Below are 27,150 nucleotides of genomic sequence, written 5' to 3'. Positions count from 1 at the left end.
GAATTTTCCATGTTAAGCCCCTTGGTGGAACCAGCAACACCTTGCCCTGCTCCCACCCAGGCCTGCTATACGACTCCGTGCCAAAGTGAAATTCTTCCGGTAAATGGGCTGATCAGGGGAGGGAGGGCTGGGATTTGGGAGCTATTGGGAAACAAAGAATGACAAACAGTCTTAGGTCATTGCTTCTGCAAACACAGCCGGCCCTGTTCCTTTATAAAAGACCAAGAGAGTAGCTTGAGAGCTGTCACAGACTCAGAGGGGCAGTCTGTGAGCAAGGCCCCAGCACTCCCCAATTGCCAACCCCAAGAGAGAAGGATGAAGCTCGCCCTCTGTGCTGCGCTGTCCTTTGGGGTACTGGGTAAGTGGTTGCAATGTTGGGTTGGGGCTGTTAACTAGGATTCAGGAGCCCCACGCAATACCTAGGACCAGCCAGGCCGTTCTGTAGCAGAATCAGTGGAGCTACAAGGCAGAGTACATTCAAGTAGTCATTTAGAGACTGCACAGTACACAAAGCAAAGGAAAAACCAGGCACTGAAGCAGTGGAAAAAGGACCGCCTTTGGGAGTCTGCTCTTTCCAAGCTGTTCCCTGCAGTATCAGTAGAGAAGAAACAACTGTGCCACTAGCTTTGGTCACAACAATGTGCTCTCTCCACTGCAGGAAGAGGATAAAGAGGTCCCTCTAGTGGGCTGTCACTGCAGCCGGAGATGTGTTGGGGCTCTCAGAAGCAACAGGGCAGCTTTCCTGTAAAGCAGGGGTTTTCAAACTTTTAAAACAAGTGTACCCTTTCTGTCTCAAAGTTTCAGCTCACGTATCCCTTTATATTAAATTTATTTGGGGGGGGGGTGAGCATGTGCACGTGTGCTTCCCTCCTCCTCCCCCCCACCCCCCCACCTTAGCAGGTAAGTCTATGCAGGAGGGGAAAGGCCTGGGAGGGGGGGCAGATTGAGGTCCCCATGGTGAGGGAGGGAGGCACAGACAGGAATAGGGGCTGGGGTAAATGTGGCCCCAGCTGGGCTGGGTGTGGGGCTCCCACTGCTGCACACACCCTGGCAGAGGCCCAGGGTGCATGTGCCCCCCTAATTTGTGCATGGGGCAGAGGTGGCTGGTGCTGTCCTCTGGGCTTTGCGTGCTGCTGCATCTGCCCTGGTAATGGTGCAACGCCATGTGTGTCCTGCCACTTGTGTAGCCCAGTGACGGCAGGCACATGGCATTGCACCACTCCCGGGGCAGCTGTAGGAGCTCTGTGCTCTTTTTCTTGAAAATAACTGTAGGACAGAATCCTCTTGTGACCTTCTTGGGAACAACGCTGTAAATAGCCACACCATTCATATTTGTGATGATTCAAGTAACTTTGGCTCAGATCCACAAATAGCATTTAGGTGCCTAACTTCCCGTCATTTCACTGGTACCTAATCTGCACTGGGTACCTAAATACCTTTGCAGACATGAGCCTCAGTTTCGCTGTCCCTCAGATTTGCACCTGTAAAAAAAAGGCAATAGTACTAATATATTAAAGGAGAATTTGTATCAAAGGCTATAAACAGCTTTGATACTGCAGTGATGGGGACCCTGTAAGTATCTTATGCTATGGACAGGCCTAACTTTTGACTGCCTTAAAAGAACAGGAGAGCTGTTGCTTGCCTGAGTGCATCAGCTTTTACAATGTACCTGTTAGGGCTGCATACTTCCCTACCAAAGAATGAGCTAAATCACTGTAACTTCAACTGTGAATGAGATGGGGCTAAGTTGTAAAAGTTTTGATGCACGTGTATTCTGATAGGAGCATGCAGACCTCACAGGTCTACTGCAACAGCTTGTACTGGTATCCTTTGATACTGATACAGCTGTCATGTCTGTCTGTCTTGAGGCTGCCAACTGTTTCTTAGCAGACAGACAAAGTCTTGACTTTACAGCAGTGCTTCTTGAACTGTGTATCTTCACCTTGGGGTATGCAGCAAATTCCCAGAGAGCACCTGAGAGGAAGGAAGGGGAAAAGGGAACTGTAAAAGGATGAAAACGATAGAAAAGAAAAAAACAAACTATTCTACAATATTTTTTAGGTTGTGGGAGAGGTTCCGGAGTAGCTGTAGTGACCTCACATGTTGGTTTAACATAGAGTCATAAGGGTGCATGGGTATGACAAACTTCAAAGGGTATGTGGTTGTGGTAGGTGGCCAGAATCATGAGAAATGGAGGTCAGTCTCAATTTGTAATACAAAGCGTGTTGCAATGTCTAGGCAGAAGCAAGCTCTGCACAAACTGATAACCTGTGTGTCTGCATAATCTTATCTCTGTTACCCTTTGGACTCTCCTCTCTCCTTTTGCCCTGCTACTTCATGCCTTAAATTACAGGCAGGGATTACGATTACATTTTTCTTCTTCCGGGCAATTTCACCTTATAGACCAACTAATTAGGGCATCAGGTGTGTAGCTAGAGGGCATTAGATGCGTCTGACGAAGTGAGCTGTATTGCATAATACCAACGACACTAATCAGCATCTTGCTATCCTAAACAATGACAATAGCGAATAATAAATGCAAATATATTTTATATAAATATTAAATATCAAATAACTATTGATTTACATTAATAGATATGTATGTCAATTTATATTTGTTATGTGCTATCAATGGTGTCACACATATAATATATTTGTATTTGTATATATATTCTGAAAGTTTTGGTCCAAGGTGTGTGGGTGTATAATATATATCAGCACGTTATCTATGGTATGTGGTGTTACAAATTAGCACTTCAGGTAATGTGACCGCTTCACCTTTGACAAACATTTTCCAAATCTACAATACCCAGTGTTCAGCACATTCCATTATACTGCACTGTGCTACAATATCACAGTACCACAGCATGCGCAAAGGATTTCTTCGTGTCTAACATCTCAATCTTTACCAATAGCTTAAACTTTTAATATATGGGCATATCTTTATTATGTCTTCCTTTCAAAATGGTACAAAATTCCACATCTGCAATATATTTTACCAGATCAATTGTGTTTTAACAGTGACGTATGTGGCAAAGGTCTGGGTAAGAGGGTGGTGTGGGCTGGCTGGAGTAGGTATCGTGTGGCAGCAAGAGACAGGCCGTGTACCTGCACTGCAAATTTCTACCTTCTCCAGTGCCCAAGTTTCTGCAAACATGAACCGGATTCTGCCCCACTCCAGCTGTTTGGTTTTGTTCCAGTGAGGCTGAGTTGAAAGGACACCAGGGAATGTCCCCTAGACAAGAAGACACTTTGGGTGGTATAAAGCTGGCATAGTAGCTCTGTGTCACTTCTTACCTGAGCTGGAGGAAGGAATGTGGGCAAGAGAAAAAGGGGCTAGGTAGGGAGTTTCCAAGCAACCTAGTGTCAAGTGGCTGCAAAGACGGCTCTTTCTTAGCCAAACTATGCTCAGTATGGGATGGGTCCAAGAATCTGTTCGTCTAATATTTCTTGAAGGAGTGGTGTGCTTTGGGGTGAGGGCGTGCTTGCCGAGGAATGATGGAAACACCCTTTTAACAGATGGATCAGACCCAGAATGTTTCCTTCATTGCCTAAATGAGGGGCTTATTTGGAACTGAGTGAGTCAAAAAGTAATTCAAATGGGCCCCAAGTTATCAGCGACATACCTCAGTTAACTACTTGAGTTCATAAGGTGTCTTTATTCTGGACAGCAATGTTTCTTAGGCATCAACACTAGGGCTGCTGCAAGTGCTTGGAAGTGATTTAGGCAGTGAAGCTAACTCTTGTAGAAGCTCTGTTACAACTGGAAGTGTTGTTGTAGCCCCTTAAAATCTGCCAAAGTCACTGGGAAAGTAGGTGGAAAAAATGCATCTAGCTCTTATTACCAGCCCTGAACTCAGCTCCAGAACAGCGCCCAATTGCCTAGTGATTAGACCACTCACCTAGGAAATAGGAGACCTCCGTTCCAGGCCCTCCTTAGCCTGAAAAGATATGGATGTAAATCTCCTTCCCTAGAGCCCTCTGTAATCACCAGGCTGTAGAATAGGCTAAGCGAAGGCACTCTCCACACCTCGTCTCCACTGACTGCATGGGGATCCCAGGCATGTAGCAGTGTCATTTTGAATTGCCCTGAAGTCAGTCAGGGCAATGTCTGCAACGAGGCCCTTGATGAGACAACTTGAATCCTGACCTTTGTCTTTCCATTTCCATGAAGATTTCCATGAATCCTGATGTGAGCATGAGCTCAGGACAGGTAAACTTGTGCACAGCAGCAGTGGTTGAGGGTAGCAGTGCTCTCCCCCCATGCTGCAGGGTCCCAGCTTCCCTCATGGTCATCTACACTGCACAGCATGGGCAGGAAGGAAGGTCATTTCTTGGGCCCTTCAGGATATCTGCAGGAGAGTAGTTCCCACCCAGCATGCCAGAGAAAGGTCATGCAGCTGGAGATCCCCAGCTGGACACCCGTAATATCTGTAAAGTAGGAGCTCCTCTTCGGTGTGTCTCATAAGGTGTGCATGCTAGTAAGGAAAGACCTTCCCTGCCAAGGACCAAGGGGCTCTGCTCTTATAGGTCCTCATTTTGCTCTCCATGCCAGGAGCACCCTCCCTGCAGTGCCAAGGAGAAATGGGAGAGCAGTTCCCCTGCAGGGAAAGAAGTGCTGCTCTGGGGAGCAGTCTGACTTAGGGGAGGAGCCTGAAATATGTGTTTATCCAAGATCTGGAGTTTACCTCTCCCTGCACTTAGTCCATTAACCTGGAGTCACTCCCCTGAGGTCAGTTAGTCAAAGGTGGCAATTGGGTAACAGACGGTAGATCGTGTTCCTGCGTCCTCATCTTCCTTGAGAGAGGAAAGACTGGCCCCTCTATAACATAGACCTCTGGGATCTCACTTCATTAGTGTGGGGTGAGGCGGTTTAGTAGGAATCTCCTGCTGATCTGAATCTGGGTCAGCTGGTATAGGAGAGAGTTGAAACTCAAAATACACCTTCCCTTATCCTCTGGGCCAAATCCATCTGTGGTATAACTCAGCTATGCTCAGTGTGGTTACAGAAGGTTTGAAGTTAGCCCTTGTGTTGATTAAAATAGATATGTATGAAACCGGTGCATGAATCCTGTCAGCTGGTGAAGCCCTGATGGTGGGAGCAGGTAGGCAGTGACAGCCATAGTTGGGGCATCTGTAGGGAGAAATGCTGTTTCTTTCTGTGAGGCACTTGTATCTGTCAGCCTTTGACTCCTCTTTTGCGCTCTCTACAGCTCTATGTCCTGCTGCCCCCCAAGCTCAGAAGGACATCAAGTGGTGCACAATATCTAACCCAGAACAAGAGAAATGTCTCAAAATGAAGACGGCCATGGCCTCCGACACTACTAGCCCACCATGTAACTGTGTACAGAAAGGATCTCACTCTGAGTGCATAAAGGCCATTGCTGTAAGTAACTGGGAATGTGACTAGACCAGGGGTGGTCGTCCCCTGACACGCCTTCTGCCAGTGGCACAGGCAGTCTCTGTGTGCGCCATGTGGCAGATAGGGGAGGGGGCAGAAAGCAGAAGGGCACGAGGAGAATGGGGCAGGGAGCAGAAAGCAGAGCAACAGATCAGGCAGAGGAAGGGGATCAGAGTGGCATTCGGGGATGGTGTGTGGCTTATGTTGTGGCACTGCTGCCAGACTGCTTGGCCCCACTGTACTAGACCTGGACACTGCACAGCTTTCCCCACTGGGTCCCATTAACCTAAGTCTGGTCTGAAGCCTTCGCTGTCATCTTCAGATAACTGATGATCTCCCCTCCCTACTTGAAGAGCAGTCCCCCATCTAGCCAAGAGGAGGAGCTCTGGTAATCCATGCGCACTGTCTTCTGGCCCCATGGAAACATGTTCCTGCTCTCACTGAATGGCAGAGGATTTTTCTTCTTGTTCCTTATTAATTTAAGTCTTTTGTGTTTTAGGCCAAAGAAGCAGATGCTATTAGTCTTGATGGTGGCCACATTTTTGAGGCAGGCATTGAGAAGCTGAAGCCCATTGTGGCTGAGGTTCATGGAGTGGGTGAAGGTGTGTTTTCACAGAGCATACCCTGAGATTGTGAAGTGATGGCAAAATGGTGGCAACGTGACCACGGTGCTGGTCAGTAGGGTGTTGGTTAAGGCCATGCGACTGAGGACAAATCCTGTGCAGGTCACCATGTAGAGGGACAGGTGAGCTCTGTTACATTCTGCTGCAGTATCTGAGCTCCCTAGGACACTGATCATCAACCGGTGACGTCAGTGGAGCTGTCCCCATTTACAGAAGGCACAGTAAAACCATAAGCTGTGGTGCATTAGGCCGCATGAGGGGAACTTGCTTGGTAGAGCTGCTTTTCCTGACCACCTCACACTGGGTGATCACTCAGAACTTGGTTCATGTCAAAGGGATAGAGCTGGCTGTAAGAGGAAGGCTAAATTCTCCCCCCACCCCCCTTTATCATTGAGGTAGGCAGATAAGTGTGTGTCACTGAGATGGCAAGACACAGTACTCCCTTTCTTATTACTAGTGTTGTACCACCAAACACACTGGTAACACAAAAAAATACTGTCTTTGCAAAAAACAGGAGAACAGAGGTGATGATTTCACTGCTATCACCTCTGTGGAACTGTGGTCAGCACTACAGGGCTGCAATGGCAGGGAAAGGTTGATGTGACATGGTGTATGAAAAAGCTGGTGAGTCTCATTCTCTGTGGTTGTTACCTGCCATTTACAAAACACAGTAGCAAGAGCAGGCTGAACCGGGGCAGGGGATCAACAAGCAAAATGAAGAGAAAATAAACCAACAGAAAGATAAAATTAAAGCTGCTGCTATATGAGCTGCTGGGCCTCCAGAGAGTCTGACCTGACCCCATTCTCTTCTGAACCAGTCCTGTTCAGCTTGTACCCACTGCCTGCATTACCCTTCCCCATCTTGCACGGCTAAGGACAGGATAATGAGATATACAGTCAATGGCACAACCTGGAGGGGTGATCAGGGGACCAGGCCTGTGTGCTGATTAAGAGGGGGCAGCCCCCAGGGACCTGTCACGACTGCCCCAGCCACTGTCGGGGAAACTGATGTGGAAGCAGCAGCAGCCTGTGACACTGCTACTGCAGCCTGTGCAAAGAGATAACTATCCCTGCCACGGCACCATCACAGATGCCAATTTAAAGTTATGCTGCTTCTGACTATAATACTTCCCTACTCCTGTCTTTATCAACCAGTTTCAGCTCTATCCTTACTCAAGCTCCCAGTTCCCCTTTTGTACCATAATACAGGCCTGTATTTTTGTGGTCATGTTTGGATACAGTGTTCAGTGTTCAAGCTGATGGCAATATTACGGGATCATTCTCAGTGCTGTGGCTGAGAATGAAAAGGTATCACAGTCAGGATATTTGAAGGTATAGGTTTGTTCATCTCTAGAACTCAGTTCCTTTACCTATGCATAATACATACTGGACTGTATAACTTTAATAGATCAAATTTAGAGTCCAGTCCTGCAAAGCCATATTCAGAAGGGTCATCCTTACTGAGGGGACAGCTGAAATCAAAAGGATTTTCTACCTCTGTGGGACCTACTAGCAGCAGCAGATGCATGCGTGAAATAAATGCGAAGGCAGAAACATTGTGCATATACTGGTAATAATAATTAATAGATCATTTAGTATGGTACCCATTGCAGTGAGTAAAACTGGATTGAGACAGACATGGCAAACCAGTCCTGATGAAACTGTGTCTTGATAGAGTATTATGAAGTTGAAAAGGTGATGCTTTGCACTCTGTGCCCAGGACTTTGAGAGATGTGGAAAAAAGCAGTTGTGGGGAATGAAATTCCAGTTCATTTGTGCCTTTATTTTAATGACTTTTTTTACCTTCCTCCTTTTCTTCCTTCCCCTTTTGCAGAATCGACCACCAACTATTATGCTGTGGCTGTGGTGAAGAAAGGAAGTGGCTTTACAATAAATGAACTTCGAGGAAAGAAATCCTGCCACACTGGCTTGAAAAGGGCTGCTGGCTGGGTCATTCCCATTGGGACACTTGTAGACAAGGGTATTATAGAGCGTGGATGTGGAAGTGACCCTATAGAGAAAGGTAAGCTGGGAAAAGAGCTGGGTGAATAGTGATAATATTTTCTTGAGAGTGGGAAGAACGGGCTTTGATTAGGAAACTAAGTGAACCATGTACACTTCATCTATTTCTCTCTCTCTCTTTTTTCAATTCCTCCATCAACATGGACATTTCCATGACAGCAACATCTTTTTGCTTAGGAACCCGTCATAATCTATACTCATTTACTCCAAAATATCTATCCCACATCAGTTAAGGTTGATGTTGATGTTACATAGCAACACTGCATAGCATTCCCTCCTGAAACAAACCAGAGGAAATGGCAAGTCTGGCCATCCAAGGTTCTCCTGCCTGCCCTTCCTCCCTACATCATGGGCCACACACTGCAACCCTAACTTTGTTCCATGAGGGGCACCAGGCTTCCAGTGTCCCCTTTGCCAAACTACTCCTTTTAAATGGGCCTCATTACAGACAACCTTCCCTTCGACACGTGTCCTCACACTCGGATTTTCTCCTTCAACCTCACTGAACCCCAGTCTCTACAGCTCTTCACCAAATCTCTACAATTATGAGGACTTGGGGGAGGGTAGTCGGCAAAGGTTGAGTTAATTAATAACTTTTGCATGTCTTCTTCCATAGATGTGGCTGGATTCTTCTCAGCCAGCTGTGTCCCTGGTGCCACCACAGAAACGGACAAGTTGTGTCGCCTGTGCATTGGTCCTGATCCATGTTCTCGTTCTGCTACTTATTCTGGCTATTCTGGAGCCTTTCAGTGAGTGAAAGTTTATTTTTATCCTGACCCTTATTTAAAGGATCAGTATCCGTTCCCTGCACCCTCATGCGTTAACTAACTTGAGGGATACCTGTGTTATAACTGGGCTGCCTAATGTGACTGAATTTTTAATATAATGTATCCATCTTGTTGGATTTCTCTTGAGCAATGACCAAAGTAAATCTGCTCTGGGGCTGAACATACCACCTCTGTTTCCTCTGGTCCCAAGAGACACTTAGTCAGAGATCGTGACTTGAGCTGTATATTGCACAGGGCAGTGCAAAGCATAAGCATTAGACTAATGCTAATTTTAGTGCTCTAATTGTTCATCTGTTTTCTCTTACCCCTAGGTGTCTGAAAGATGGAGCTGGAGATGTAGCTTTTGTAAAACACACCACTGTTTCAGGTGGGGATGTGACATAATTCTGCTTCTCTGCTTTCACATTAGGACTCTCAGCCACTCCACCCCTGAATCCTGTCTTATTATGCCTGCTTTAATTTCTTTCCATGCTTATCCCAAGCTTACCTTCCCTTTGGGAAGGTAGGGAAGTAATGTACACGTTTTTCCACGTTTCTGACTACAAAATAACGAGCATAATTAGTATAGTATTTACCTCCTATTCTGAGGGCTTTTTCTTGTTCACAAACACAGCTACTGGTATCAGATCAGTTTGTAGGGTGCTTTCTTGGCGTGATCCATAAATGCCCATATCATGATTACAGTCACAAGAACAAGCAAACTCTGGCGACTGATGCACTTAGTGTAAGTTGCCATAATTCTGCAATTTTACTAAGACACCAGAATCTTGTGTCATAATCAGCATTGCAAGGCAATGGCAGTGACAGCATCGTCAATGCACATAACAGTCAGGAGACTGCCTCACTAAACGTGAGAGACCCAGGTTCTGGGAAAGGTTAAATCTGCGAGGGGACTCTGCTACCATTATGACAGGGATCCATTAGTTGAATGCCACTGTGAGAGAGTCTTTTGATTAAAGCATGAAGAATTTGCCAATCTTCTCTGCCTCATTTAAGGACAAATATATTAAGGGGTACTTCTTGAAATAGGGATTTCAAAGGCCCCTGTGCACTGTTGTGTTGCTATAACCAACAGACTTGCGTTCCTTCCAGAAAATGAGCCAAGTGCAAAAGACGAATATGAGCTGCTCTGTCTGGATGGCACCCGGAAGCCTGTGGATGAATACAAGAAGTGCTTCTGGGCCAAAGTCCCTGCTCATGCAGTAGTGGCTCGAAGTGTGGATGGCAAGGCTGATGAGATCTGGAACTTCCTCAACAAAGCCCAGGTGCTGTTCCCTTCTCTTGTATCATTTTCCATCATTTCCAATTGCTCTCTTAACAGTCTCTCTCTTGCTCTCTGCTTTCTTCCCTCTTGCTTTCTCTCTCCAGTTTCCCCAGTCTGACTTCTTTTTTTTCTCCCCTGAGACAGGAAAAATATGGCAAGGGCAGAGATGGTGACTTCGAACTCTTCAAGTCTGAGCACGGGAAGGACCTGCTCTTTGGGGACTCTGCTTCAGGACTGATGCCTGTCCCTACTCTGATGGATTTCCAGCTCTATCTGGGCCAGAATTATTATGCTGCTATTCAGAAAATTAAGGAAGGTAAGCAGTGATTGAGTTCCAGATTCAATGTAATTCTGAACTGGATTTATGTTGTGCATTACGAATTGAATGCAGCACTGCCTCTGGCACTGCATTTGAAGGAATGGAGTTTAAATTCTCCTCATCTAGGTGTTGGACTCCCATTCACAAGCTCTCAGGGTCTATTCCCAGCAGTAATGAGCAGTAATTTGGAGTCTCACATCATCCCCTAGCACATTGTACTACACTCCACACAGTATCTGTTAGCTCTGCATGAGCTGTATTATATCAGAAACCATCCTAGGGTGGTTTTTCCTTATAAAGGCACGTTTCCTTCTCTGTCTGCTTTCCCCTTTTCTGTGAGGGTAGAAACATGCTATTGTCCATGACAAAGAGCAGATCTTTATTAAAATTAGGGCTGTCAATTAATCACAGTTAACATGTGCGATTAATGTGTTCATTTGGTTTTGGTTAATTTTTTTAATGTGCATTAATTGCCGCTGGTGTTGAGGGGGAAAGCAGCTCTTCTTCCCTTGCTGCTTTTGGGCCATGCACACACATGTGGCCGGCCAGCAACTAGACAGGGTCCTGGGAGCAGACCCGCCAGTTGGATGCAGGTCAGTGTATGGCAGGGCAGGGGTTGGAGGCCTAGATCTTAGGGACTGTTTAGGGTGTGTGTGCGGGGGCGGGGGGGAATTGAAGTGGAGCTAGGGCAGCAGCGGCTTCCCCGTCTCTTGAAGCTTCAGATCAAGTCTAGATGCTTCTCTGGGAAATGCTTAGTCAAACACAAGTTACTGTCCTCAGTAAAAGGACTGCTGGGTAAGATTCTATGGCTAGTGTTACACAGGAGGTCTCTGGAAATCTGTGTCTAAATCTTCTTTTGACCAACGTAAGAACCAGGCCCTGGTAATTGATCTTCCTTTCTTGCTCTTCCTGTACTCTATGGCTAGGGGCAGACATTACACATAAACCAGATTAAGCAATCAGAAACTGGTTGAAACCTGTAAGAAAACAGATGTTCAGTGCACATAAACCAGTTTGAAAATGGCTGAAACCAGTTTGAGATCAACCTGGTTGAATGTGGTATCAGACTTACCTGATTTGGGTCAAACTGGTTTATGCAATGTCCGTCCCAGACACCTTGCTGGTTTAAGTTTAAATCAGACTCCCCCAGCATCCCAGCCTGCTCTCTGGGCTGGGGGGGGCTCTCTGCTCCACAGCAGGGCTGGCCCCTCCCGTCTTCTCCCTGGCTGCAGCTCGGGCAGAGACTTGCAGGCACAGCTGTGTCTTCTGGTTTCCCTGTGACCCCTGCCCCCTCATCCCTCCCCTGCTTAAGCAGGGATCCCTTTCTCCTCTCTCCCACAGCAGAGACTATAGCCAGCATGTGGTATGGTAGCTAATGCTGTGTAAGGCTCTGGCAGAGACTGCAGACACAGCAGGGTCTATCCGGCTTCTCCCTGCCCTACTCCTGGCCCCTGCTGCTCAGGCAGGAAGTCCCCTCTCACTCCCTCCCATCTCTCACAGCATGGCAGCCCCATGGACCCTAGGCATGTGGTATGCTAGCTAATGCCAGGAGGTGTCTGTGTGTGTGTCTCTCCAATTCCATTGGGATAAGCAGACAGAACAGTGATTGCTTAGGGTTTTTGGAGCTAATCACAGGTCAGCTAGTAAGCTGTTTAAGAAGTTTGAAGTAATGGAGAGAGGCCATTGTTTTGCTAATCTGGCAATAAAGACTGTTATCAGCCGCGGGCTGGCTTGCTCACCTGTCAGTTTGCTGCAGACAGTATTTCCTCAGTCTAGAGAGAATGTCTTTCTGGTTTCAAATTGTTTCAGCCTCACCAGGTTAGACTAACCTGCAAAGATTGAATCAATTCAAGCTCAGGCTCTTTGCATGTCTGTCTCTAGCCCACTAGTCCAAAATTGGACCGAAAAAAAGCATCGAACTGAACAGCCGGGGGAAATGTATGGACAGTAATTTTCGTGACAGCAGCCCCCCGCTTTCCTGAAGTCACCCCATTTGCGACTTTCTGGTTTAACTAACCTCTTGACTTATTCTTTCTCTTACTTGTCTAGAAAGCTGCGTTCCTGAGCCCAGACAGGGAAAGATAAAGTGGTGTGCAATAGGGCACCAGGAGAAGACCAAATGTGATACATGGAGTGCAAAGAGCAAAGGCAATGTGAGCTGTGAAACAGCAGATAAACTAGACGACTGCATTGTCAAGATCTTGGTAAGGGTGTTTCCTCCTGGTCTCTCCACTCACCTACCAACTGAGGTTTATGGGGCCATCTGAGTACCTTATCATGTTGGAGAAGGAAGTGCTTCGCTCCATGGTGATTTGTCTGTATTCGTACTCTTGCCCTATTGCTGTTGAAAGTTGTCCAATAGTAACTTAACACCTCTTTCACTGACAGCTAAGCTACTCTGGGTTAGTTTCTGTCTACTGTGGGATAAAAGCATATATTTGCTTTCTATCATTGAGGAGGACTGGTTGGAAAATTGGAGTTAAAAAAAAGTATTTGCAGTGGAGGAAAGCAAAGGAAAGGGTGTTGTGGAAATGTCAATTCACTAGAATAGAGATGGTCTTCTTGACAAAACATGTTTTTAGAAAAAGTTTAGAAATTGCTTAGCTATTTTGCTGTGATAGTGTCTGATATTAAACTTCCAATATTTTGGTTTGAAATGGTTTTCATGTAGAAAATTTAATCTATTTATGGCAATATTAAACCAAAATAGCGCAAGTTAGAATGAAACACTTCAAAGTCATTGCTCTGATGTTTAGGTTGTGTTTGGACTCTCAGATTTTTGCTTAACAGTTTTTGGAGTTGTGACTTTTTGTTCTGATTCAGGATAAGAATTTTTAAAAATTCTTAGCGGTAATACTCATAATGTTTTTTTAATTACAAGTCGGGAAAACCATGACTTGTCAGGTCTATCTCTGAGTGACAGATTTGTGTGTCTACTCTGTGAAGAGCTGTACAGAAGAAGAAATGAGTTGTTGGTGTCCAAACAAGCACATGACATGCTACATTCATGGGCAGATCTAGAGTTTTGAAAAGGGGGGTGCAGATGGTGAGGTGCATCATCACATATGAAAACAACACTTCTTCTCCAGTTAAAAAGAAACTAAAAGCTTTACTAGTACTGTAGAGGCCTAGGGCTGTATTATTAAGTTTAAGATGGAAACAAAAACAAATATCACTTCATTGCAATGAGTTAGAAACAATCTACAGGGCTGTGAAATAGGAGCTTCATTACCAGGAGAAGCTAGCAGACCGCAGAATTGCAGAACAAAGGATAACTTGATTGGCAGAACATCAAGACCATTAAAAAGGAGAGGGCTGTTAACACCTGTGGAATGAAGAGTTTAGAAGAGATCAGGTAGATTATAATGAGCTGTTAAGTCAATTGACTATCCAGCACTGCCTGACTAGAAATGTTGCTGCCACTGCTAAGCACTTGGTTTTAAACTTGGGGTGAATTGGGAATCAAAGAGGGGTATGAGTGCACCAGCGCGGCCCCTTTGGATCCTCCCCGGTTACATTTAGTGCATCGCATCCTCAGCTGGTGTAAATCAGCGTAGTTTCACTGGCTTACACCAGTTTACACCTGTTGAGTATATTGCCCCATATAGAATTTGCTGAGATGCTGGATTTGCCAAATTGCCTGTGGTCCTGTTGGCATGTGGCTTTTTGGTAGTAACAACTTAAAACCTTGCCCCTGGCTAGCCTGATGATTCAGTTGGCAATGCACAGTGTTGTTATCATGGGAAATGAGGCTTTTAGATGGTCCTGAGATTCACAAGCTACAACATAGCAGAGACTATTTGCATAACCCTTTGGAGGGACAAACTCAAAGCATGTCTCCATGGCACATTGAAGTGCCATATAGATATACTCAAGCTATGTCTAAATGAACTGGAAGCAGCGTAGCTATCTTAGCATGGTGGTACATAGGCTAATTAGCTCTGCTGCAAAGCAGGGTATATTCAGCTTAGCTGCTAATGTAGCTGTATTACTCATGGTACCTGGTTTGGGTACATTGATGCCCACACAATAAGAGCAAGAGCTGCTTACCAGTAACATCTCCCTGGGGGCATTTCCTCTCTCATGAATTCAGAATAGGCAGAATGTACTACCCTCATGCAAGGAGGGCAATTCCAAAGGGTGGCTGGGTAGTCTGTTAGTTGTTCAGGTGACAGGCTCAGTATCATGATGTTTCTGCTGTACTAAACATAGCAAAGAGGTATCAGAGATTATCCTGAAGCCCCGACTAACCCAGATGCAATTTAAGCTTTCAATTAAATTAATGTCACTGTAGTTAATGAGGAAAAAAAATCTTGGAGACACAAAATTCTAGTGTCTTGGTCTTAACTGTCACCGTTTCTTTTGGATAACAAGCTACCTCTTTTATGGCAACTTTTTTCAAAAGCCCTGCCTGGGGGAAAGTAACTTTACCTCATATTTGAAGAGTTGTTTTCGCTGCAGAAAGGTGAAGCAGATGCAATTAGTCTGGATGGAGGACATGTCTACACAGCTGGCACATGTGGCTTGGTGCCAGCTTTTGGGGAATATTATGATGGTAAGTGCCATACAGACTGCCCATCAGGCTTATCCCTGATTAGGAATTTACGGTGACAGAAGGAGCTATTTCATTCTGAATTGTGGAAAGTCATTGCCCCTACTTCTCTACTCTGGCCCTAAGAGCCTCATTATTGGAAAGAGTAGTGGGTAAAAGTGGGTTTATTTCACTTTAACAGCCTCCAAAGTCTAGAGGCAGGTGGGGCCTGAAGCAGTGCATAAGCTCCTGCAGCTCCTTTCACACTGGACCACACTTGCCTCCCTCCTCCATTTAACCCACTGCTTCTTCCCAGGCATTTAAGTTTACTGTGGAAGCTGTGTGATGAGGGCTGGCACAAGCCTGTTCCATTGCCCGTCTTTCCTGGGTACACTCAGCCTATGCTGTGCCTAGATTGTGTAAGGGTTCCTACTGTCCTACCAGATGTGAAGGAATCCTCAGAGGAGCCACTGACTCTTAGTGTTGTCTGTCATTTAGTAATCTTTAATTATGCAAAGAATTCATCATAAGCATTGTGTCACTGTCCTTCAACTCACTTTTTTTCTGCCAGAGGAAAGGGTAGGGGCAGCTCTTTGCTGTATGAATGTGGCAGCTTTTAGATCACCTGCTCCTGACACCTTTTAGATTGAAGGCTGTTTTGGAGAGTAACTTGTCAGCACACTCTTGAACAACCCTTGTTGTGAATAGAATCTTTGTCCAGGGAACCTGTTTTAATATTTTCTGCATTTTTGCTTTTGAGCTACTCTTGCTTTCTCTGAAATCCCCCTTTTTTTCCATTTCAGGTGATAAAGAGAAATGCCGTCATCCAGCGAAAAAGCAAGGTAATTGCTGCTAACAAAGGATTAAGCTGACTGTTGGCATAGATGACATTGAAATAAATAATTTGGTCATGGGCCAGAAAGCCAAAGGTTTGAATAAATGGCCAGTTTTGAATAGAAATATCACTACTGGAATCATTTGTCCAACATATTTAATGAACTGAAAGGTGGACTAATTAACCAGCTCCACTCTTCTCAGCTATTTTGATTATGGAGAACTGGAATGAACTCCATGGGGTTCTAATTTAACCAGTCATTTGGAAACTCCATCTCAGATGAAATGCAGCAGGCATAGAAAAAAAGAGAAGGCAGTTTGCACTGGAAGCAATAAGTTAAATTACCCAAAAGATATAAATAAATGGAGTTAGGAAAAGACTTAGCCTTTGAAATGACTTGTTCAACTGACAGAATGGATTAAGCCACACTCTTAATTTTTTGTCTCCCTCTGAAATAACCTTGGACCCAGAGCACAATCTGCTCTAGACCAGTGATTCCTGTGGTTACAAGAATGTTTATGCAAATCACAGTCTCTGGTGTATTATGTACCACCCCCCTGCCCCTATCGGCTTATCTGCAGATGTCTATAAACCCGCTAATGCTTAGTACCTTATTGGAACTAGTAGGGACTCAAGCTTTAATGTTGGTGGTCTTGGGTTCAGCCCCGGTGCGAGCCCAAGTAGAAGTGAATAATGGGGAAATCCATAGCGAATGCTCAGCTCTGTCAGGTGCCTGTGTCTGAGGTCTCTTTAAGCACAGGTTGAAAGTCTGCACCCTAAGTAACATTGGAATGGTGTTGTGGGGCTAACTGCATTCATCGGCAGAGTGCTCAGTGGCCCTTGGGTGGAAGATGCTCTAGTGGCACAACATGTTCTCCTCGCTCCCATCTGCAGTTTCTTCTTCAAAGAAAGGAAGGTGTGAAACAGCTTGGAACATTCAAAGTCCATTCAGGTGCATCACTCGATCTCCTGTTTCCCTTCCTTTTGTCTCTCTCTTGTGAAAGGTACATATTTTGCTGTGGCTGTTGTAAAGGCATCCAACCGAAATATCACATGGCAGGCTTTGGAGGGTACGAAGTCCTGTCACACAGGGCTTGGAAGAACAGCTGGCTGGAATATCCCCATGGGCTTGCTTTACCCTAATGGTGAGTCACGTTTTGTATCCCCTTCTCCAGGAGCTATTTGTGTTCCAGCTGGCTCTAGGGATTTAGGTGAGGCCACCGCTAGAGAACAAAAGCATCATCCCATAGCTCTTCTCTGGCCCTAGAGGTTCTGGTGACTTGAGGTTTCTAGCTGGGAGAGAGGAAGTGGGAAAAGCTGTTTTTGTTGAAAATTCCCACCAGTGAAGTTTCACTGAGAATGCCTTAAATATGTCTTATGCTGATGGGGTCAGCACTTGGATATAGCATTTCAGCTCATTTATTTGGCAGGGTCCATAGACCGTGAATAAAGAATGAATGCTCATATGTGTAAGGTGACAATCCGGAGTTATGATATCAAGGAAAAGGCAAGAGTTTGGAAGAAACGTTTCCTGTTGGCACATTATCCCAACAGCTGCATACTGGAATGTGTCTTCCACTTTTACTCAGAAGTGGCAATTATGCAATGTCATATGCAACAGAAGTAGCAATTATGGGTGGAGGCTGAGGTGCTGGGCTAGGGGAACATTGATTTGGGTCCAGTGTGATAGACCTGACTTCCTCTGTGAAGATGAAAAACATCCCCCATGTTGGTAGAGTCCCAACTGAAATCTTTCACTTTTTGAAATCTCTGTCATTTTTTAAACTGAAAACATTACGCAGACTGGGGTAGGACTCATCTTTCTTTTGTGGTTGTACAACCTCTAATGCAACCAATGTAGTCTGAGGTATTAAAATGATCCTGAAAATATACATGTAGAAAATGCTAGCCTTTGACTCTTATAGTGAAAAACTGGAGCACATGGTTTGCTTCCTGTAGTAGAGATGTGTCTTTTCTACTGTGGGTTTCACAATTCGTAACTCGGGAAGCTCTGGTTTTGTTGTTGTTTTGTTGGTTTTTTTTAACAGAAATGATCCATTCTTTAATTTAAGAAAATGCCTCTTCAGTTTCATGAAGTTATTTTAATTTGGTTTTAAAATAATTTAAATTATTTTAAGGCTGAACAATAACTATTCACTAGCTTGAGTAATATAATGTGTCAGGGAAAAGCAAGAGCAAGAGGGGAGATCGTAGAGTTGAGAAGAAGGAGGGCTGGAAGGGACTTCCAGAAGTCCAACCCCCTGCCGGAGGCAGGATCATCCCTATGCAAACCATTCTATACAAATCCACTTTACTCACTGGGTGTTCTCTATTCCTTCCTTCAGTACCCTTCAGTGAAGGCTGTGCTCCTGGGTCTCCCGAGGGCTCACAATTTTGCAAGCTGTGTATTGGCGTATTGGTACCACCACCTCCCAAGTGCACAGCTGCTGACAGATACGCTGGGTATGCTGGGGCTTTCCGGTAGGTAGTTCAAAAAATAATCCAAAATGTTCCTGCCATGGGAATGTAGTGAGGGCCCTGTACCTGCTGAGAGTGCTTTGGAAATCCTAACCTCTCCCCACTACCTCCCACTGCCTGCCTTCAGGCCCTAACTGGTAGAGACCATCCTTCCACTCCATGCACCCTATATACCTCAATAGCACTGCTCCTTAATATGGGAGAGGAGTGGTAACAGGAGAGGACTCCCGAACTGGGGATCTGCTATAACTTTTCCAGTTACTGAAAGGGAAAACAATGGATCTTGCCTCAACTCTCCTCAAAGATTCCAGAAGAAAATGTGAGGGGGCAGATCCCACTCCAGCGTCCATCCCTATTGTACCCTTTCAACAATAGCTCGTGTCTAAGGAGCTTATATTGGGCATGAGCTCAGCCTGGCAGTAACTTGTGCGTTGATACCATCAAATAATAAAGGCAAGGATTCTGGAGGTGTTGTCTTCTACTGAACCAACTGCATGGTTGGGATAGACTTAGGCAAGCTTTTGGGTACCACAGTATACCTTTCTCAGGCCTCAGTATCTAAGAAAAGGTATGGGATACCTAAAAGCTTTTCTAAGTCTATCCCAACCATGCGGTTGCTCCAATAAAAGATTTCACGCACACAAATCCTTGCCTCATGTATTTCTGGGACCATCAGAACTACAATATCACTTCTGTGCTATCAAACAGCAAGGAACTTATCACAACCCAGCTGTGCTTCAGGGCTTACAGTACTTTTGCTGGAAGTTCATCTTTTTACATGTACATCCAGGCATCTACCCTGAAGGAGGATTCAGAGAGCGGCAAATGAAGGCCTGTGACAAAATAAAATAGTGATTAATATTAATAAGACAAGCTGTTTTTTGGACAACTTTTGTGTTTCATGATAAATTCAAGAATCAGAAACAAGATATGTGCTGAAACAGATTTGCTTCTGCTGTGGGGAGGTAACAGTTTAGCTACTTAAAAAAAAATTGTGTCCCTTCTAACAGATCTAGAAATGCTCACAAATTAGGCTCATGAAACATGACTAGTGTCAGAATTAGATCTTTAGGGAGGGCAAAAAATTCCAAATAGCTGCAGCTTGCTTTTCTCTTATATTTTACAGGTGTCTGGTGGAAAAAGGGGATGTTGCCTTTGTCAGGCACACAACTGTTACAGAGAACACTGCGGGTATGTGATTATTTCACCTTGATGTTAGAGTCCATCAGAGGCTTGAAGCTGCAGCCAGGAAACAGAGAGGCTGGCTGCAGGGGTTGAGGAGCTAGGTCTGTCAGCAGTTACAGAGAACTGAAATTGCTGTGGAATAGAGGAAGCCTTTGGTGTAAAGGCCCCCTTATTGACCAGGTTGCTTAGGAAGAACATTTCTGTATTTCTAACAGTATTACTACATTTTATTTAATTATTAGTGTGCTGTATGGGCCCAGCCCAAAGCCAACTGAAGTCAGCGGCCAGCTCCTGTTCCAGAGTTTGTTAGGAAACATCCGGACCTTACTCATCATCCGGACCTTTGATTCACCCTTCAGAGGTGCATAAGTCCCATGACTGCACAGTGACCCAAAGTGCCAAACACCATTCTTTGAATCACCCTCCTGAGACCAGACATTTGATTTTCAAACATGCTGAAGCCAAGACTGGATGTGCTGAAGGGACCAGTCTGGATTTTTTCCTAATAAACTCTGTAACAGGAGCTGGAAAGACTCCTGCTGACTTCAGTTGGCTTTGGACTGGGCCCACAGAGCACAATAATAATGAAGTAAGATGAAGCAATACTGTTAGAAATATAAAACTATTCTTCCTAAGCACCTTATTCAGAGCCACACATTTGGATCCTTCATCCCCCTCAGATCTGGAAGAATGTGGTCCTGTCCTGAGAGAGGAAGCCTAGCTGAGCAGAGCCCACTCTTGTGGTTTGAGCCACGCACATTTGTCATGGAGTCAGAAGGAGAGCAAGCAAGAGCCAGGCTGACTGACATTTCTCATAGAAGGACTTTTGAAAGAAGCTGACTCAACTCTTGTCTCCTCATCGTTGGGATAGTCATTTGTGGGGTGGGGGAATGACTCTTGGGTTCTAAGCCCTGTTTCCAGGATTGCTTCTATATTAGACAGTCATTAGCAGTAGTGTAACTAAGGATGGGAGGGAGCAGGGCACCAGTCCCAGGCACTGGTCTAGGTGGATGCACAAAAATAGCAGTCATGGTCTCTGCTGGTCTGGTTGCTGCAGCTGTGCACTACTGCCACCCAGGGCACAAAACTGCCCAAGTATACCTCTGGTCATTTGATTAAAAACCCCATAATAATCCTGAAAGCAGGGCTTGGGACCTGACACTCCCCTTCTTCCTCTAGTCATGCTTTTGCTATACTTTGGTCTGAATTCAGTGCTGTGGATGTGTTCTGGGTATGTTCAGAGCATGAATAACAACACAGTCCCTTATCAAACCAATTCTTTTCAAGGAAACAATAAAGAGGCCTGGGCAAAAGATCTGACAGCAGACCAATTTGAGCTGCTGTGCCTTGATGGGACCCGGGCAAAGCCTGGAGAATATGCAGATTGTCATCTGGCAGAAGCTCCTACCCACGCTGTGATGACACGTCCTGATAAAATAGAGCTCGTCCATCACATACTCCAAGAACAACAGGTCTGTGGAGTGTATTCTATCGGTTTTTGTACCCTACATCTTAGTTTGTTACAGTGAACCAATTGCAGTCATGCATAAGTAACATAAATCATTAGACCCATTAGAAAAGTCACATACTGTTCAAATCCAGGCATGGGTAACTATAGCTATTCTGCTTCTTGAAACAGGTTGTCCTGTACCTGCCTCTCAGGTTTAGGTATATTCATAGGAAGGATGTTGACTATAGTTTCTCTTTCAGGGATCATTTATGGTAGTGGAAGAGTGTTGTACAACATCACTCTCACACTACTGTAACATGCAACATACTGAAATCTTACAGTGGAAAATCCACAACCTAATCAGCTTCTTTTCTTCTGTTAACTGTGTGTCTACTACCCCTGATAATTTCTCTTAACCCTTCCCCTGTACTGTGCTTCTCTTGCTATGCCTGGCTTCTTGGAATCAGAGACCCGATGAAGAATGTCTGCCATTCGAAAGCTTGCTTGATTTGATCCCAACTATGTAGTTTCAGAGTTTCATAGTAGATCGGGTCAGAAGGGACCTGAGTAGATCATCAATTCCAACCCCCTGCCATGGGCAGGAAAGAAAGCTGGGGTCAAACAACACCAGCTAGGTGATTTTCTAGCCTCCTTTTGAAGACCCCTAAGGTAGGATTGTGCACCACTTCCCTTGGAAGTTGGTTCCAGCTCCTAGCTGCCCCGACTGTAAAGTAGTGCCTCCTGATATCTAGCCTGAATCTACTCTTGGTCAACTTATGGATGTTGTTCCAAGAGTTACTCCCAGTAGTGCTCGGGGGAACAGGGACTCCCTCGTAGCCTGCTGGTCACCCTTGGCCAGTTTGTAGACGGCCACCAGATCCCCTCTCAGACTTCTCTTGTGGAGGCTGAACAGGTTCAGGTCCTGTAGCCTCTGCTCGTAGGGCTTGCCTTGCTGCCCCCTGATCAAGCAAGTGGCCCTCCTCTGGACCCTGCTGTTCACATCCCTCCTGAAGTGCGGCGCCCAGAACTGGACGCAGTACTCCAACTGCAGCCTGACCAACGTTGGATAGAGGGGGAGGATCACCTCCTTGGACCTGCTCGTGATGCATCTGTGGATGCATGACAAGGAGCGGTTAGCCTTCCTGACTCTTCCCCACACTGTTGGCCCATGTTCATTTTGGAATCAATAATGACTCCAAGATCCTTTTCTGCCTCTGTGCTGACAAGAAGGGAGTTCCCCAGTCTGTAGGTCTACTGCTGGTTCCTCCTCCCCAGGTGCAATACCCTGCACTTGTCAGTATTGAATCCCATCTTATTCTCATCCGCCCACCTCTGTAACCTGTCTAGATCTAGTTGCAGCCTGTCCCTCTCCTCCAGCATGCCCACTTCTCCCTACATCTTAGTGTCATCTGCAAATTTGAATAAGGTGCTTTTCACCCCCTCATCCATGTCTCTGATGAAGATGTTGAACAGTGTGGGCCTGAGGACCGAGCCCTGGGGCACCCCACTGCCCACATCCCTCCAGGTTGAATATGACCCATCCACCACCACTCTCTGGGCGCGACCCTCCGGTCAATTTGCCACCCATTTGACTGTGTAGGCATCGACGCCATGGTCGCCTAATTTCTTAATGAGAATGGGGTAAGACACGCATGAAAGGTCTTCCTAAAGTCCAAAAAGGCTACGTCCACCGCGACACCTGCATCCAAGGATTTTGTGACCTGGTCATAGAAGGCCACCAGGTTGGTCTGACAGGACCTGCCTCGAATGAACCCATGTTGGTTGCTCCTAAGCATGATCTCCCCTGCTGGCCCCTTACAGATGTGTTCCTGGATAATTTTCTCAAAGAGCTTCTCCTGGGCCGAGGTAAGACTAATGGGCCTGTAGTTTCCTGGGTTCTCCTTCCTCCCTTTCTTGAAAATGGGAACCACATTGACCCTTTTCCAGTCCCCCAGCACCTTGGTAGAGCACCACGAGTGCTCGTAAAGCTGTGCCAGGGGTCCCGCAATGACCTCTGCTAATTCCCTCAGCACTCTGGGGTGGAGATCGTCAGGACCTGCTGATTTGAACACATCTAGCCCCACCAGAAGTTCCCTATGTCTTCACTGACCCTGGGCCTGACAGCGCCTCCCCTGGGTCCGTTGGGTATCCCAGTGTGGGGGATGCCCCGGTCCCTGCTCAGAAAGATGGAGGCAAAGAAATTGTTAAAGAGGTTAGCTTTGTTGCCTGGTGTGACCACCAGATTTTCCAGCGTATCCTGCAGAGGCCCTATGCTCCCCTCTACCTTCTTTTTACCCGCTATGTATTTAAAAAAGGACTTCTTGTTATCCTTGATCCGGGTCGCTAGTCCCAGTTCCATCTCCGCCTCAGCCTTCCTAACAGCCCCCCTAGTTAGCTCAGGACAAGATATCTCCTTAACAAATCCTTACCTCAGAAGTCACCAGATAAAATATATCTTGTATAAAACATATAAACAGTTCTTGTAGCAGAGACTGGAAGCCAGGCCCACCACTCCCACCCCCAAATGTGATGGCTCTAGCCATAAGGCTAGGGGGCCATGCTCCTTTTTGTATCTTTTGTCTGACCCAATGTATGTTGAATTCTTTGTCTACAAAGTGGCATTGCTACACAAATTGCAGACAACTTGTGGCCTAGTGCTTAGGGTGCTTTTCTGGGAGGTAGGTGATACTGAGCTGAAATCCCCTCAAGCAGAGAAGGGAATTGGCTCAAGGTCTCCTGCTGGGTGATTGCTGTTGCTCTAAGATTATTGTACAAAAGGGATGGGAGGTGGGGGGTGCACATCACCACTGCCAACTTCTTCTCTGAACATGTTTTAGTACAAAATCCACTTGCAATTTTTGCAGGTTTAATCCAGTAACGTTCTCCAAAAATACCTATGGAATGAGACCTCCAGAGAAGAGGGCTATAGATACATCTGGTTTGTGTATCCCAATAAAGTTTAGGAGAGAGATGGGCACTGAGTGCTCAGACTTGTAAAGACTGAAGCACTTCTGGGCATGTGCTGAAGCAGAACTTTAGGTGCTTGGGGAACTTGAAGGTAGAAAAAAAGCGGAGGCTCTGGAGTTTAGGTGCTTCCAGGGAAATCAGATTTGCAGATCCATAGTAGATCTGGGCTCTTCTGCCAAGGGGACCCTTAGATGACAAAGAGAGGTCATTTTGAGGTACGTGAAAACTATTTTTAAAATGTTCACTTCTGGTGAAAGAGCTTTCTTAATCTTTCCCTTAAACATGGTCTGATTTGCATTAGGTGATCTTTATGTGCACATTTTAAATTTATTTTAGACACGGTTTGGACGTGAAAGAGATGAAGATGAAGATTTTGCATTGTTTGAGTCTGAAACCAAGGACCTTTTGTTCAAAGACAAGACCCAGTGCCTGATTGAAGTGCCTAAAGATACAACCTACGAGGAATTCCTTGGAAAGCAGTACACTGACTCTGTTGCTAATCTCAATAAGCAAAATCCATCAGGTAATTGTAACAGTCTTAGATAAGAAATAGATGAAATGGCTTTCTTTGTTTATAGACATGCAGTATGTAGGGAGTTGGAGCTGTAGGCAAGTATTCCTGTCCCTTGCCTGTTCAGTTTTTTCCCCCCCAAAAAATGAGGACAAACTCCCAGTGTTAAAATATATATGAAACAGTTAATTGCATGGATTGTACACTTGCTCAATGCGCTGCACAGGAATGGTCCGCTCCCAACACAGTTACAGGAGGAAGATGGTTATAGAGCCTTTCCTATCCTGCCTGTGTGCCCAATCTGGTTCTGTAGGAGCCACTTCTTAAGATAAGAGGTTTCTAATTCAGTTTTTATGTCCTTTCAGTTCTTGACTTTTCCTCTCAGGTGGCCACCTAGGGTGCACCCCATGAGTGGGAACATAATGTGTTTCCCTAGGGATAAATAGCAGTGGCACATATTTAGTGTTGCTTCAGGTGGGGTAGGGGAGGCTGGAGCTGGCACCTGGGCTGGCCCCAGCAGCCTTACCTGGGACTCTGGAGGCCTCCCGGGGCTGCAGCCGCAGTGATCTGGGTGTGCAGAGCCTGGCTGAGAGCTGGAGCGTGGCTCTGGCTGGCCAGGCTCCAGATTCGGGTGGGGCACACTGCCACCATGTGTGTCCTTTTGCTTTTTTCTGGTGCAGTTTTTTTGACACCAGGAGAACCCAGTGACAGAAAAACCCCACCACGCTGCTAATTAGCAGTGCGGCAAATGCATGCATGTGAGGTATGTGCAGTTTGCAGCACCACAGATGCGTTTGTGGCACCACAAACCGCATGTGTGCGCGTATCCGGACACACCCCAAGAGGGTTAAGTAGTAGCTGTGATGGAGGTAATTTTGTGACAGGGACTCAAGTTCACTGAGGTACTTGACTGAGACCACCCATTTATTTCATGTAGTTCACCATATACTCTTTGAATGGCAATGACTTTTGACCACTTGTGACCTGTGGTGATTTGAAATAATGTCATGACAAGTCCCTTGAGAACATGCAGTCCATTGGCTGCCAGAATTAGGACCATATTTAATCCCTTATGTGGAACTGTTGTGTGGAAGGAGCAGATGAGCTACATGGCTGTAAAATCTCTGCTGCCCATTCAGTGCTCCTGCACCCTCCCCCATGGCCTTTCCTCTTGGAAGAACCCATGGCCAGAGTAGATTCTGGTGGGACTGGGGGAGCTCTTTATAGCACAGTGCATGTGTGAGCCCATGATGTGTTTTCTCTATGGTCAAGTTGCTGTTATTGTTTTAATTGTCTCTTTTCCTCTTATAGAACTCCAGAAGCTCTGCAACTTCCTCCAGTCTCATTAATCCAATCAATGGGATGCAAAACCAGGAAAGTTCATTCCTCCTAGCATTCTCAGCACTTCCTGGGGACCCCCTGCTTCCATCTCTTTCTTTCCCTTTAACTCACCATCATGAGGAGGGGTTAGGCTTTTTTTTCATACAACTTTATATTCCTGGCTGTCATCAGAACAAGAAATAAAATCTTGACATTTTACAAATGGGCCTGCTGTGATTTATTTGGGACTATTCTGGAGGTTTTCTGCTCTTATTAAATACAAAGAACAGTGCAGTAAGAGCTACCAGATTTGGTTTTCAATGCACCCATCATGTTTCTGGAAGCACTAACACACAGTTATGTTTCAGACTTCTGGGACTTGTTCAGATCCAAGGCCCAGTTCTCAAGTGGAACTAATCAGAGCTGTTCAGGTGAGGTCTCTGCTAGGACTAGATGACTTGTATTTTACATACTGGAGGGCTGTATAAACAAGCACCGTTCGCTGCATGGAGAAATTGGATAGCTTGCTTTTCTACAAGAACATTTCATGGAAAAGTAGGGCTGGAAGGGACCTCAGGAAGTCATCTGGTCCAACTCCCACCTATCCACACATCTGAAAGTACTGAAATATTGATACATCCCATGCAAGGAACATGCACGTTGACTGCCAGGCCTAGTCATCTCAGCAATCCCAGGTCTCCTGTGAAAACATTCAATTCCCCTCTGCTTTCCAGTTGCACAGTAAAGCATAGGGCATACATACAAGGACAGAGGGTTTGAAGATGGCTTCAGAGGTCTGAAGCCAAAGAATGAGGCTTCAGGGGATGGAAAATGTGAATGGAAAAAGCTCCAAAGGCTGGCTGGGTCTGGTGCATGACGTGAGAATTACTTCTACATGGTAATGCTCTTTAAAATGCATGCTATTTACTCACAGGCTCCAGTGTTAGAGTTCTCTGAAATGTTTATACCTTGGTTTAAGATCTACTTAGTTGTGAACGTTGTCCTGTCTGTGTCTATCCTACGTTGATACACACGTAAAAGCATACTACATAGGTGGTCTGATGGCTATTTGCACAGCCTGGATCTTCATGGATTTTCCTAAATTTCAGGGCTGATGTGTGTGTAACAAGCAATGAAGCCACCTTACTTGAGAGAACAAGGTCCCAGGGTGAACTCAAGCAGGCAGCAGCGCGGGACAGCGCGGCTCCTCAGAGACCATGCGATACTCTCTCCAGAGCCAGCCATGCTGGAAAGGGGAAAATGGCTCCCCGGAGATCATGCGATAAGGGCAGATGAAGCCCACTGTGAAGGACTCATCTTGGGGAAAGGGAGAGAAGCCTGGAGACGTAGGGAGAGCTTGGGCACGGTGTCTCGTCTCCACAGCTGCTGGAGCTTGAGGAAAATGCGGGCTGCATTGCGCTGTGCCGCAGGCTGGATGGTTGGGAAGCCCAGCTGC

General features: G+C 45.7%; 1 protein-coding gene across 1 annotated transcript; it reads left to right on the top strand.

The window, feature by feature from the left end:
- The first annotated feature begins 227 nt into the window (after positions 1-227).
- On the top strand, positions 228-25,917 carry LOC132243203 (ovotransferrin-like). Its single transcript, XM_059730812.1, has 17 exons — positions 228-358; positions 5,214-5,386; positions 5,901-6,003; positions 7,859-8,047; positions 8,663-8,795; positions 9,146-9,201; positions 9,927-10,099; positions 10,243-10,414; positions 12,467-12,621; positions 14,879-14,972; positions 15,752-15,790; positions 16,788-16,928; positions 18,129-18,264; positions 19,388-19,452; positions 20,734-20,918; positions 24,200-24,386; positions 25,686-25,917. Exons 1-17 carry the CDS (start codon positions 316-318, stop codon positions 25,721-25,723), a joined length of 2,082 nt encoding a protein of 693 aa, XP_059586795.1. The 5' UTR covers positions 228-315; the 3' UTR covers positions 25,724-25,917.
- The last annotated feature ends 1,233 nt before the right edge of the window (positions 25,918-27,150 follow it).

This window comes from Alligator mississippiensis, chromosome 7 (genome assembly GCF_030867095.1).
Source record: "Alligator mississippiensis isolate rAllMis1 chromosome 7, rAllMis1, whole genome shotgun sequence".
Taxonomy (NCBI): Eukaryota; Metazoa; Chordata; order Crocodylia; family Alligatoridae; genus Alligator; species Alligator mississippiensis.
Note: the sequence above shows the minus strand (reverse complement) of the source record. Positions and strands in the feature narration are given on the sequence as shown.

Excerpts from the sequence above, each read along its gene's own strand:
- LOC132243203 (XM_059730812.1), top strand. The coding sequence starts at position 316 with ATGAAGCTCGCCCTCTGTGCTGCGCTGTCCTTTGGGGTACTGG. Across the intron at positions 8,796-9,145 it reads GGCTATTCTGGAGCCTTTCA|GTGTCTGAAAGATGGAGCTG; the intron begins GTGAGTGAAAGT and ends TCTTACCCCTAG. Across the intron at positions 18,265-19,387 it reads GGGTATGCTGGGGCTTTCCG|GTGTCTGGTGGAAAAAGGGG; the intron begins GTAGGTAGTTCA and ends TATATTTTACAG.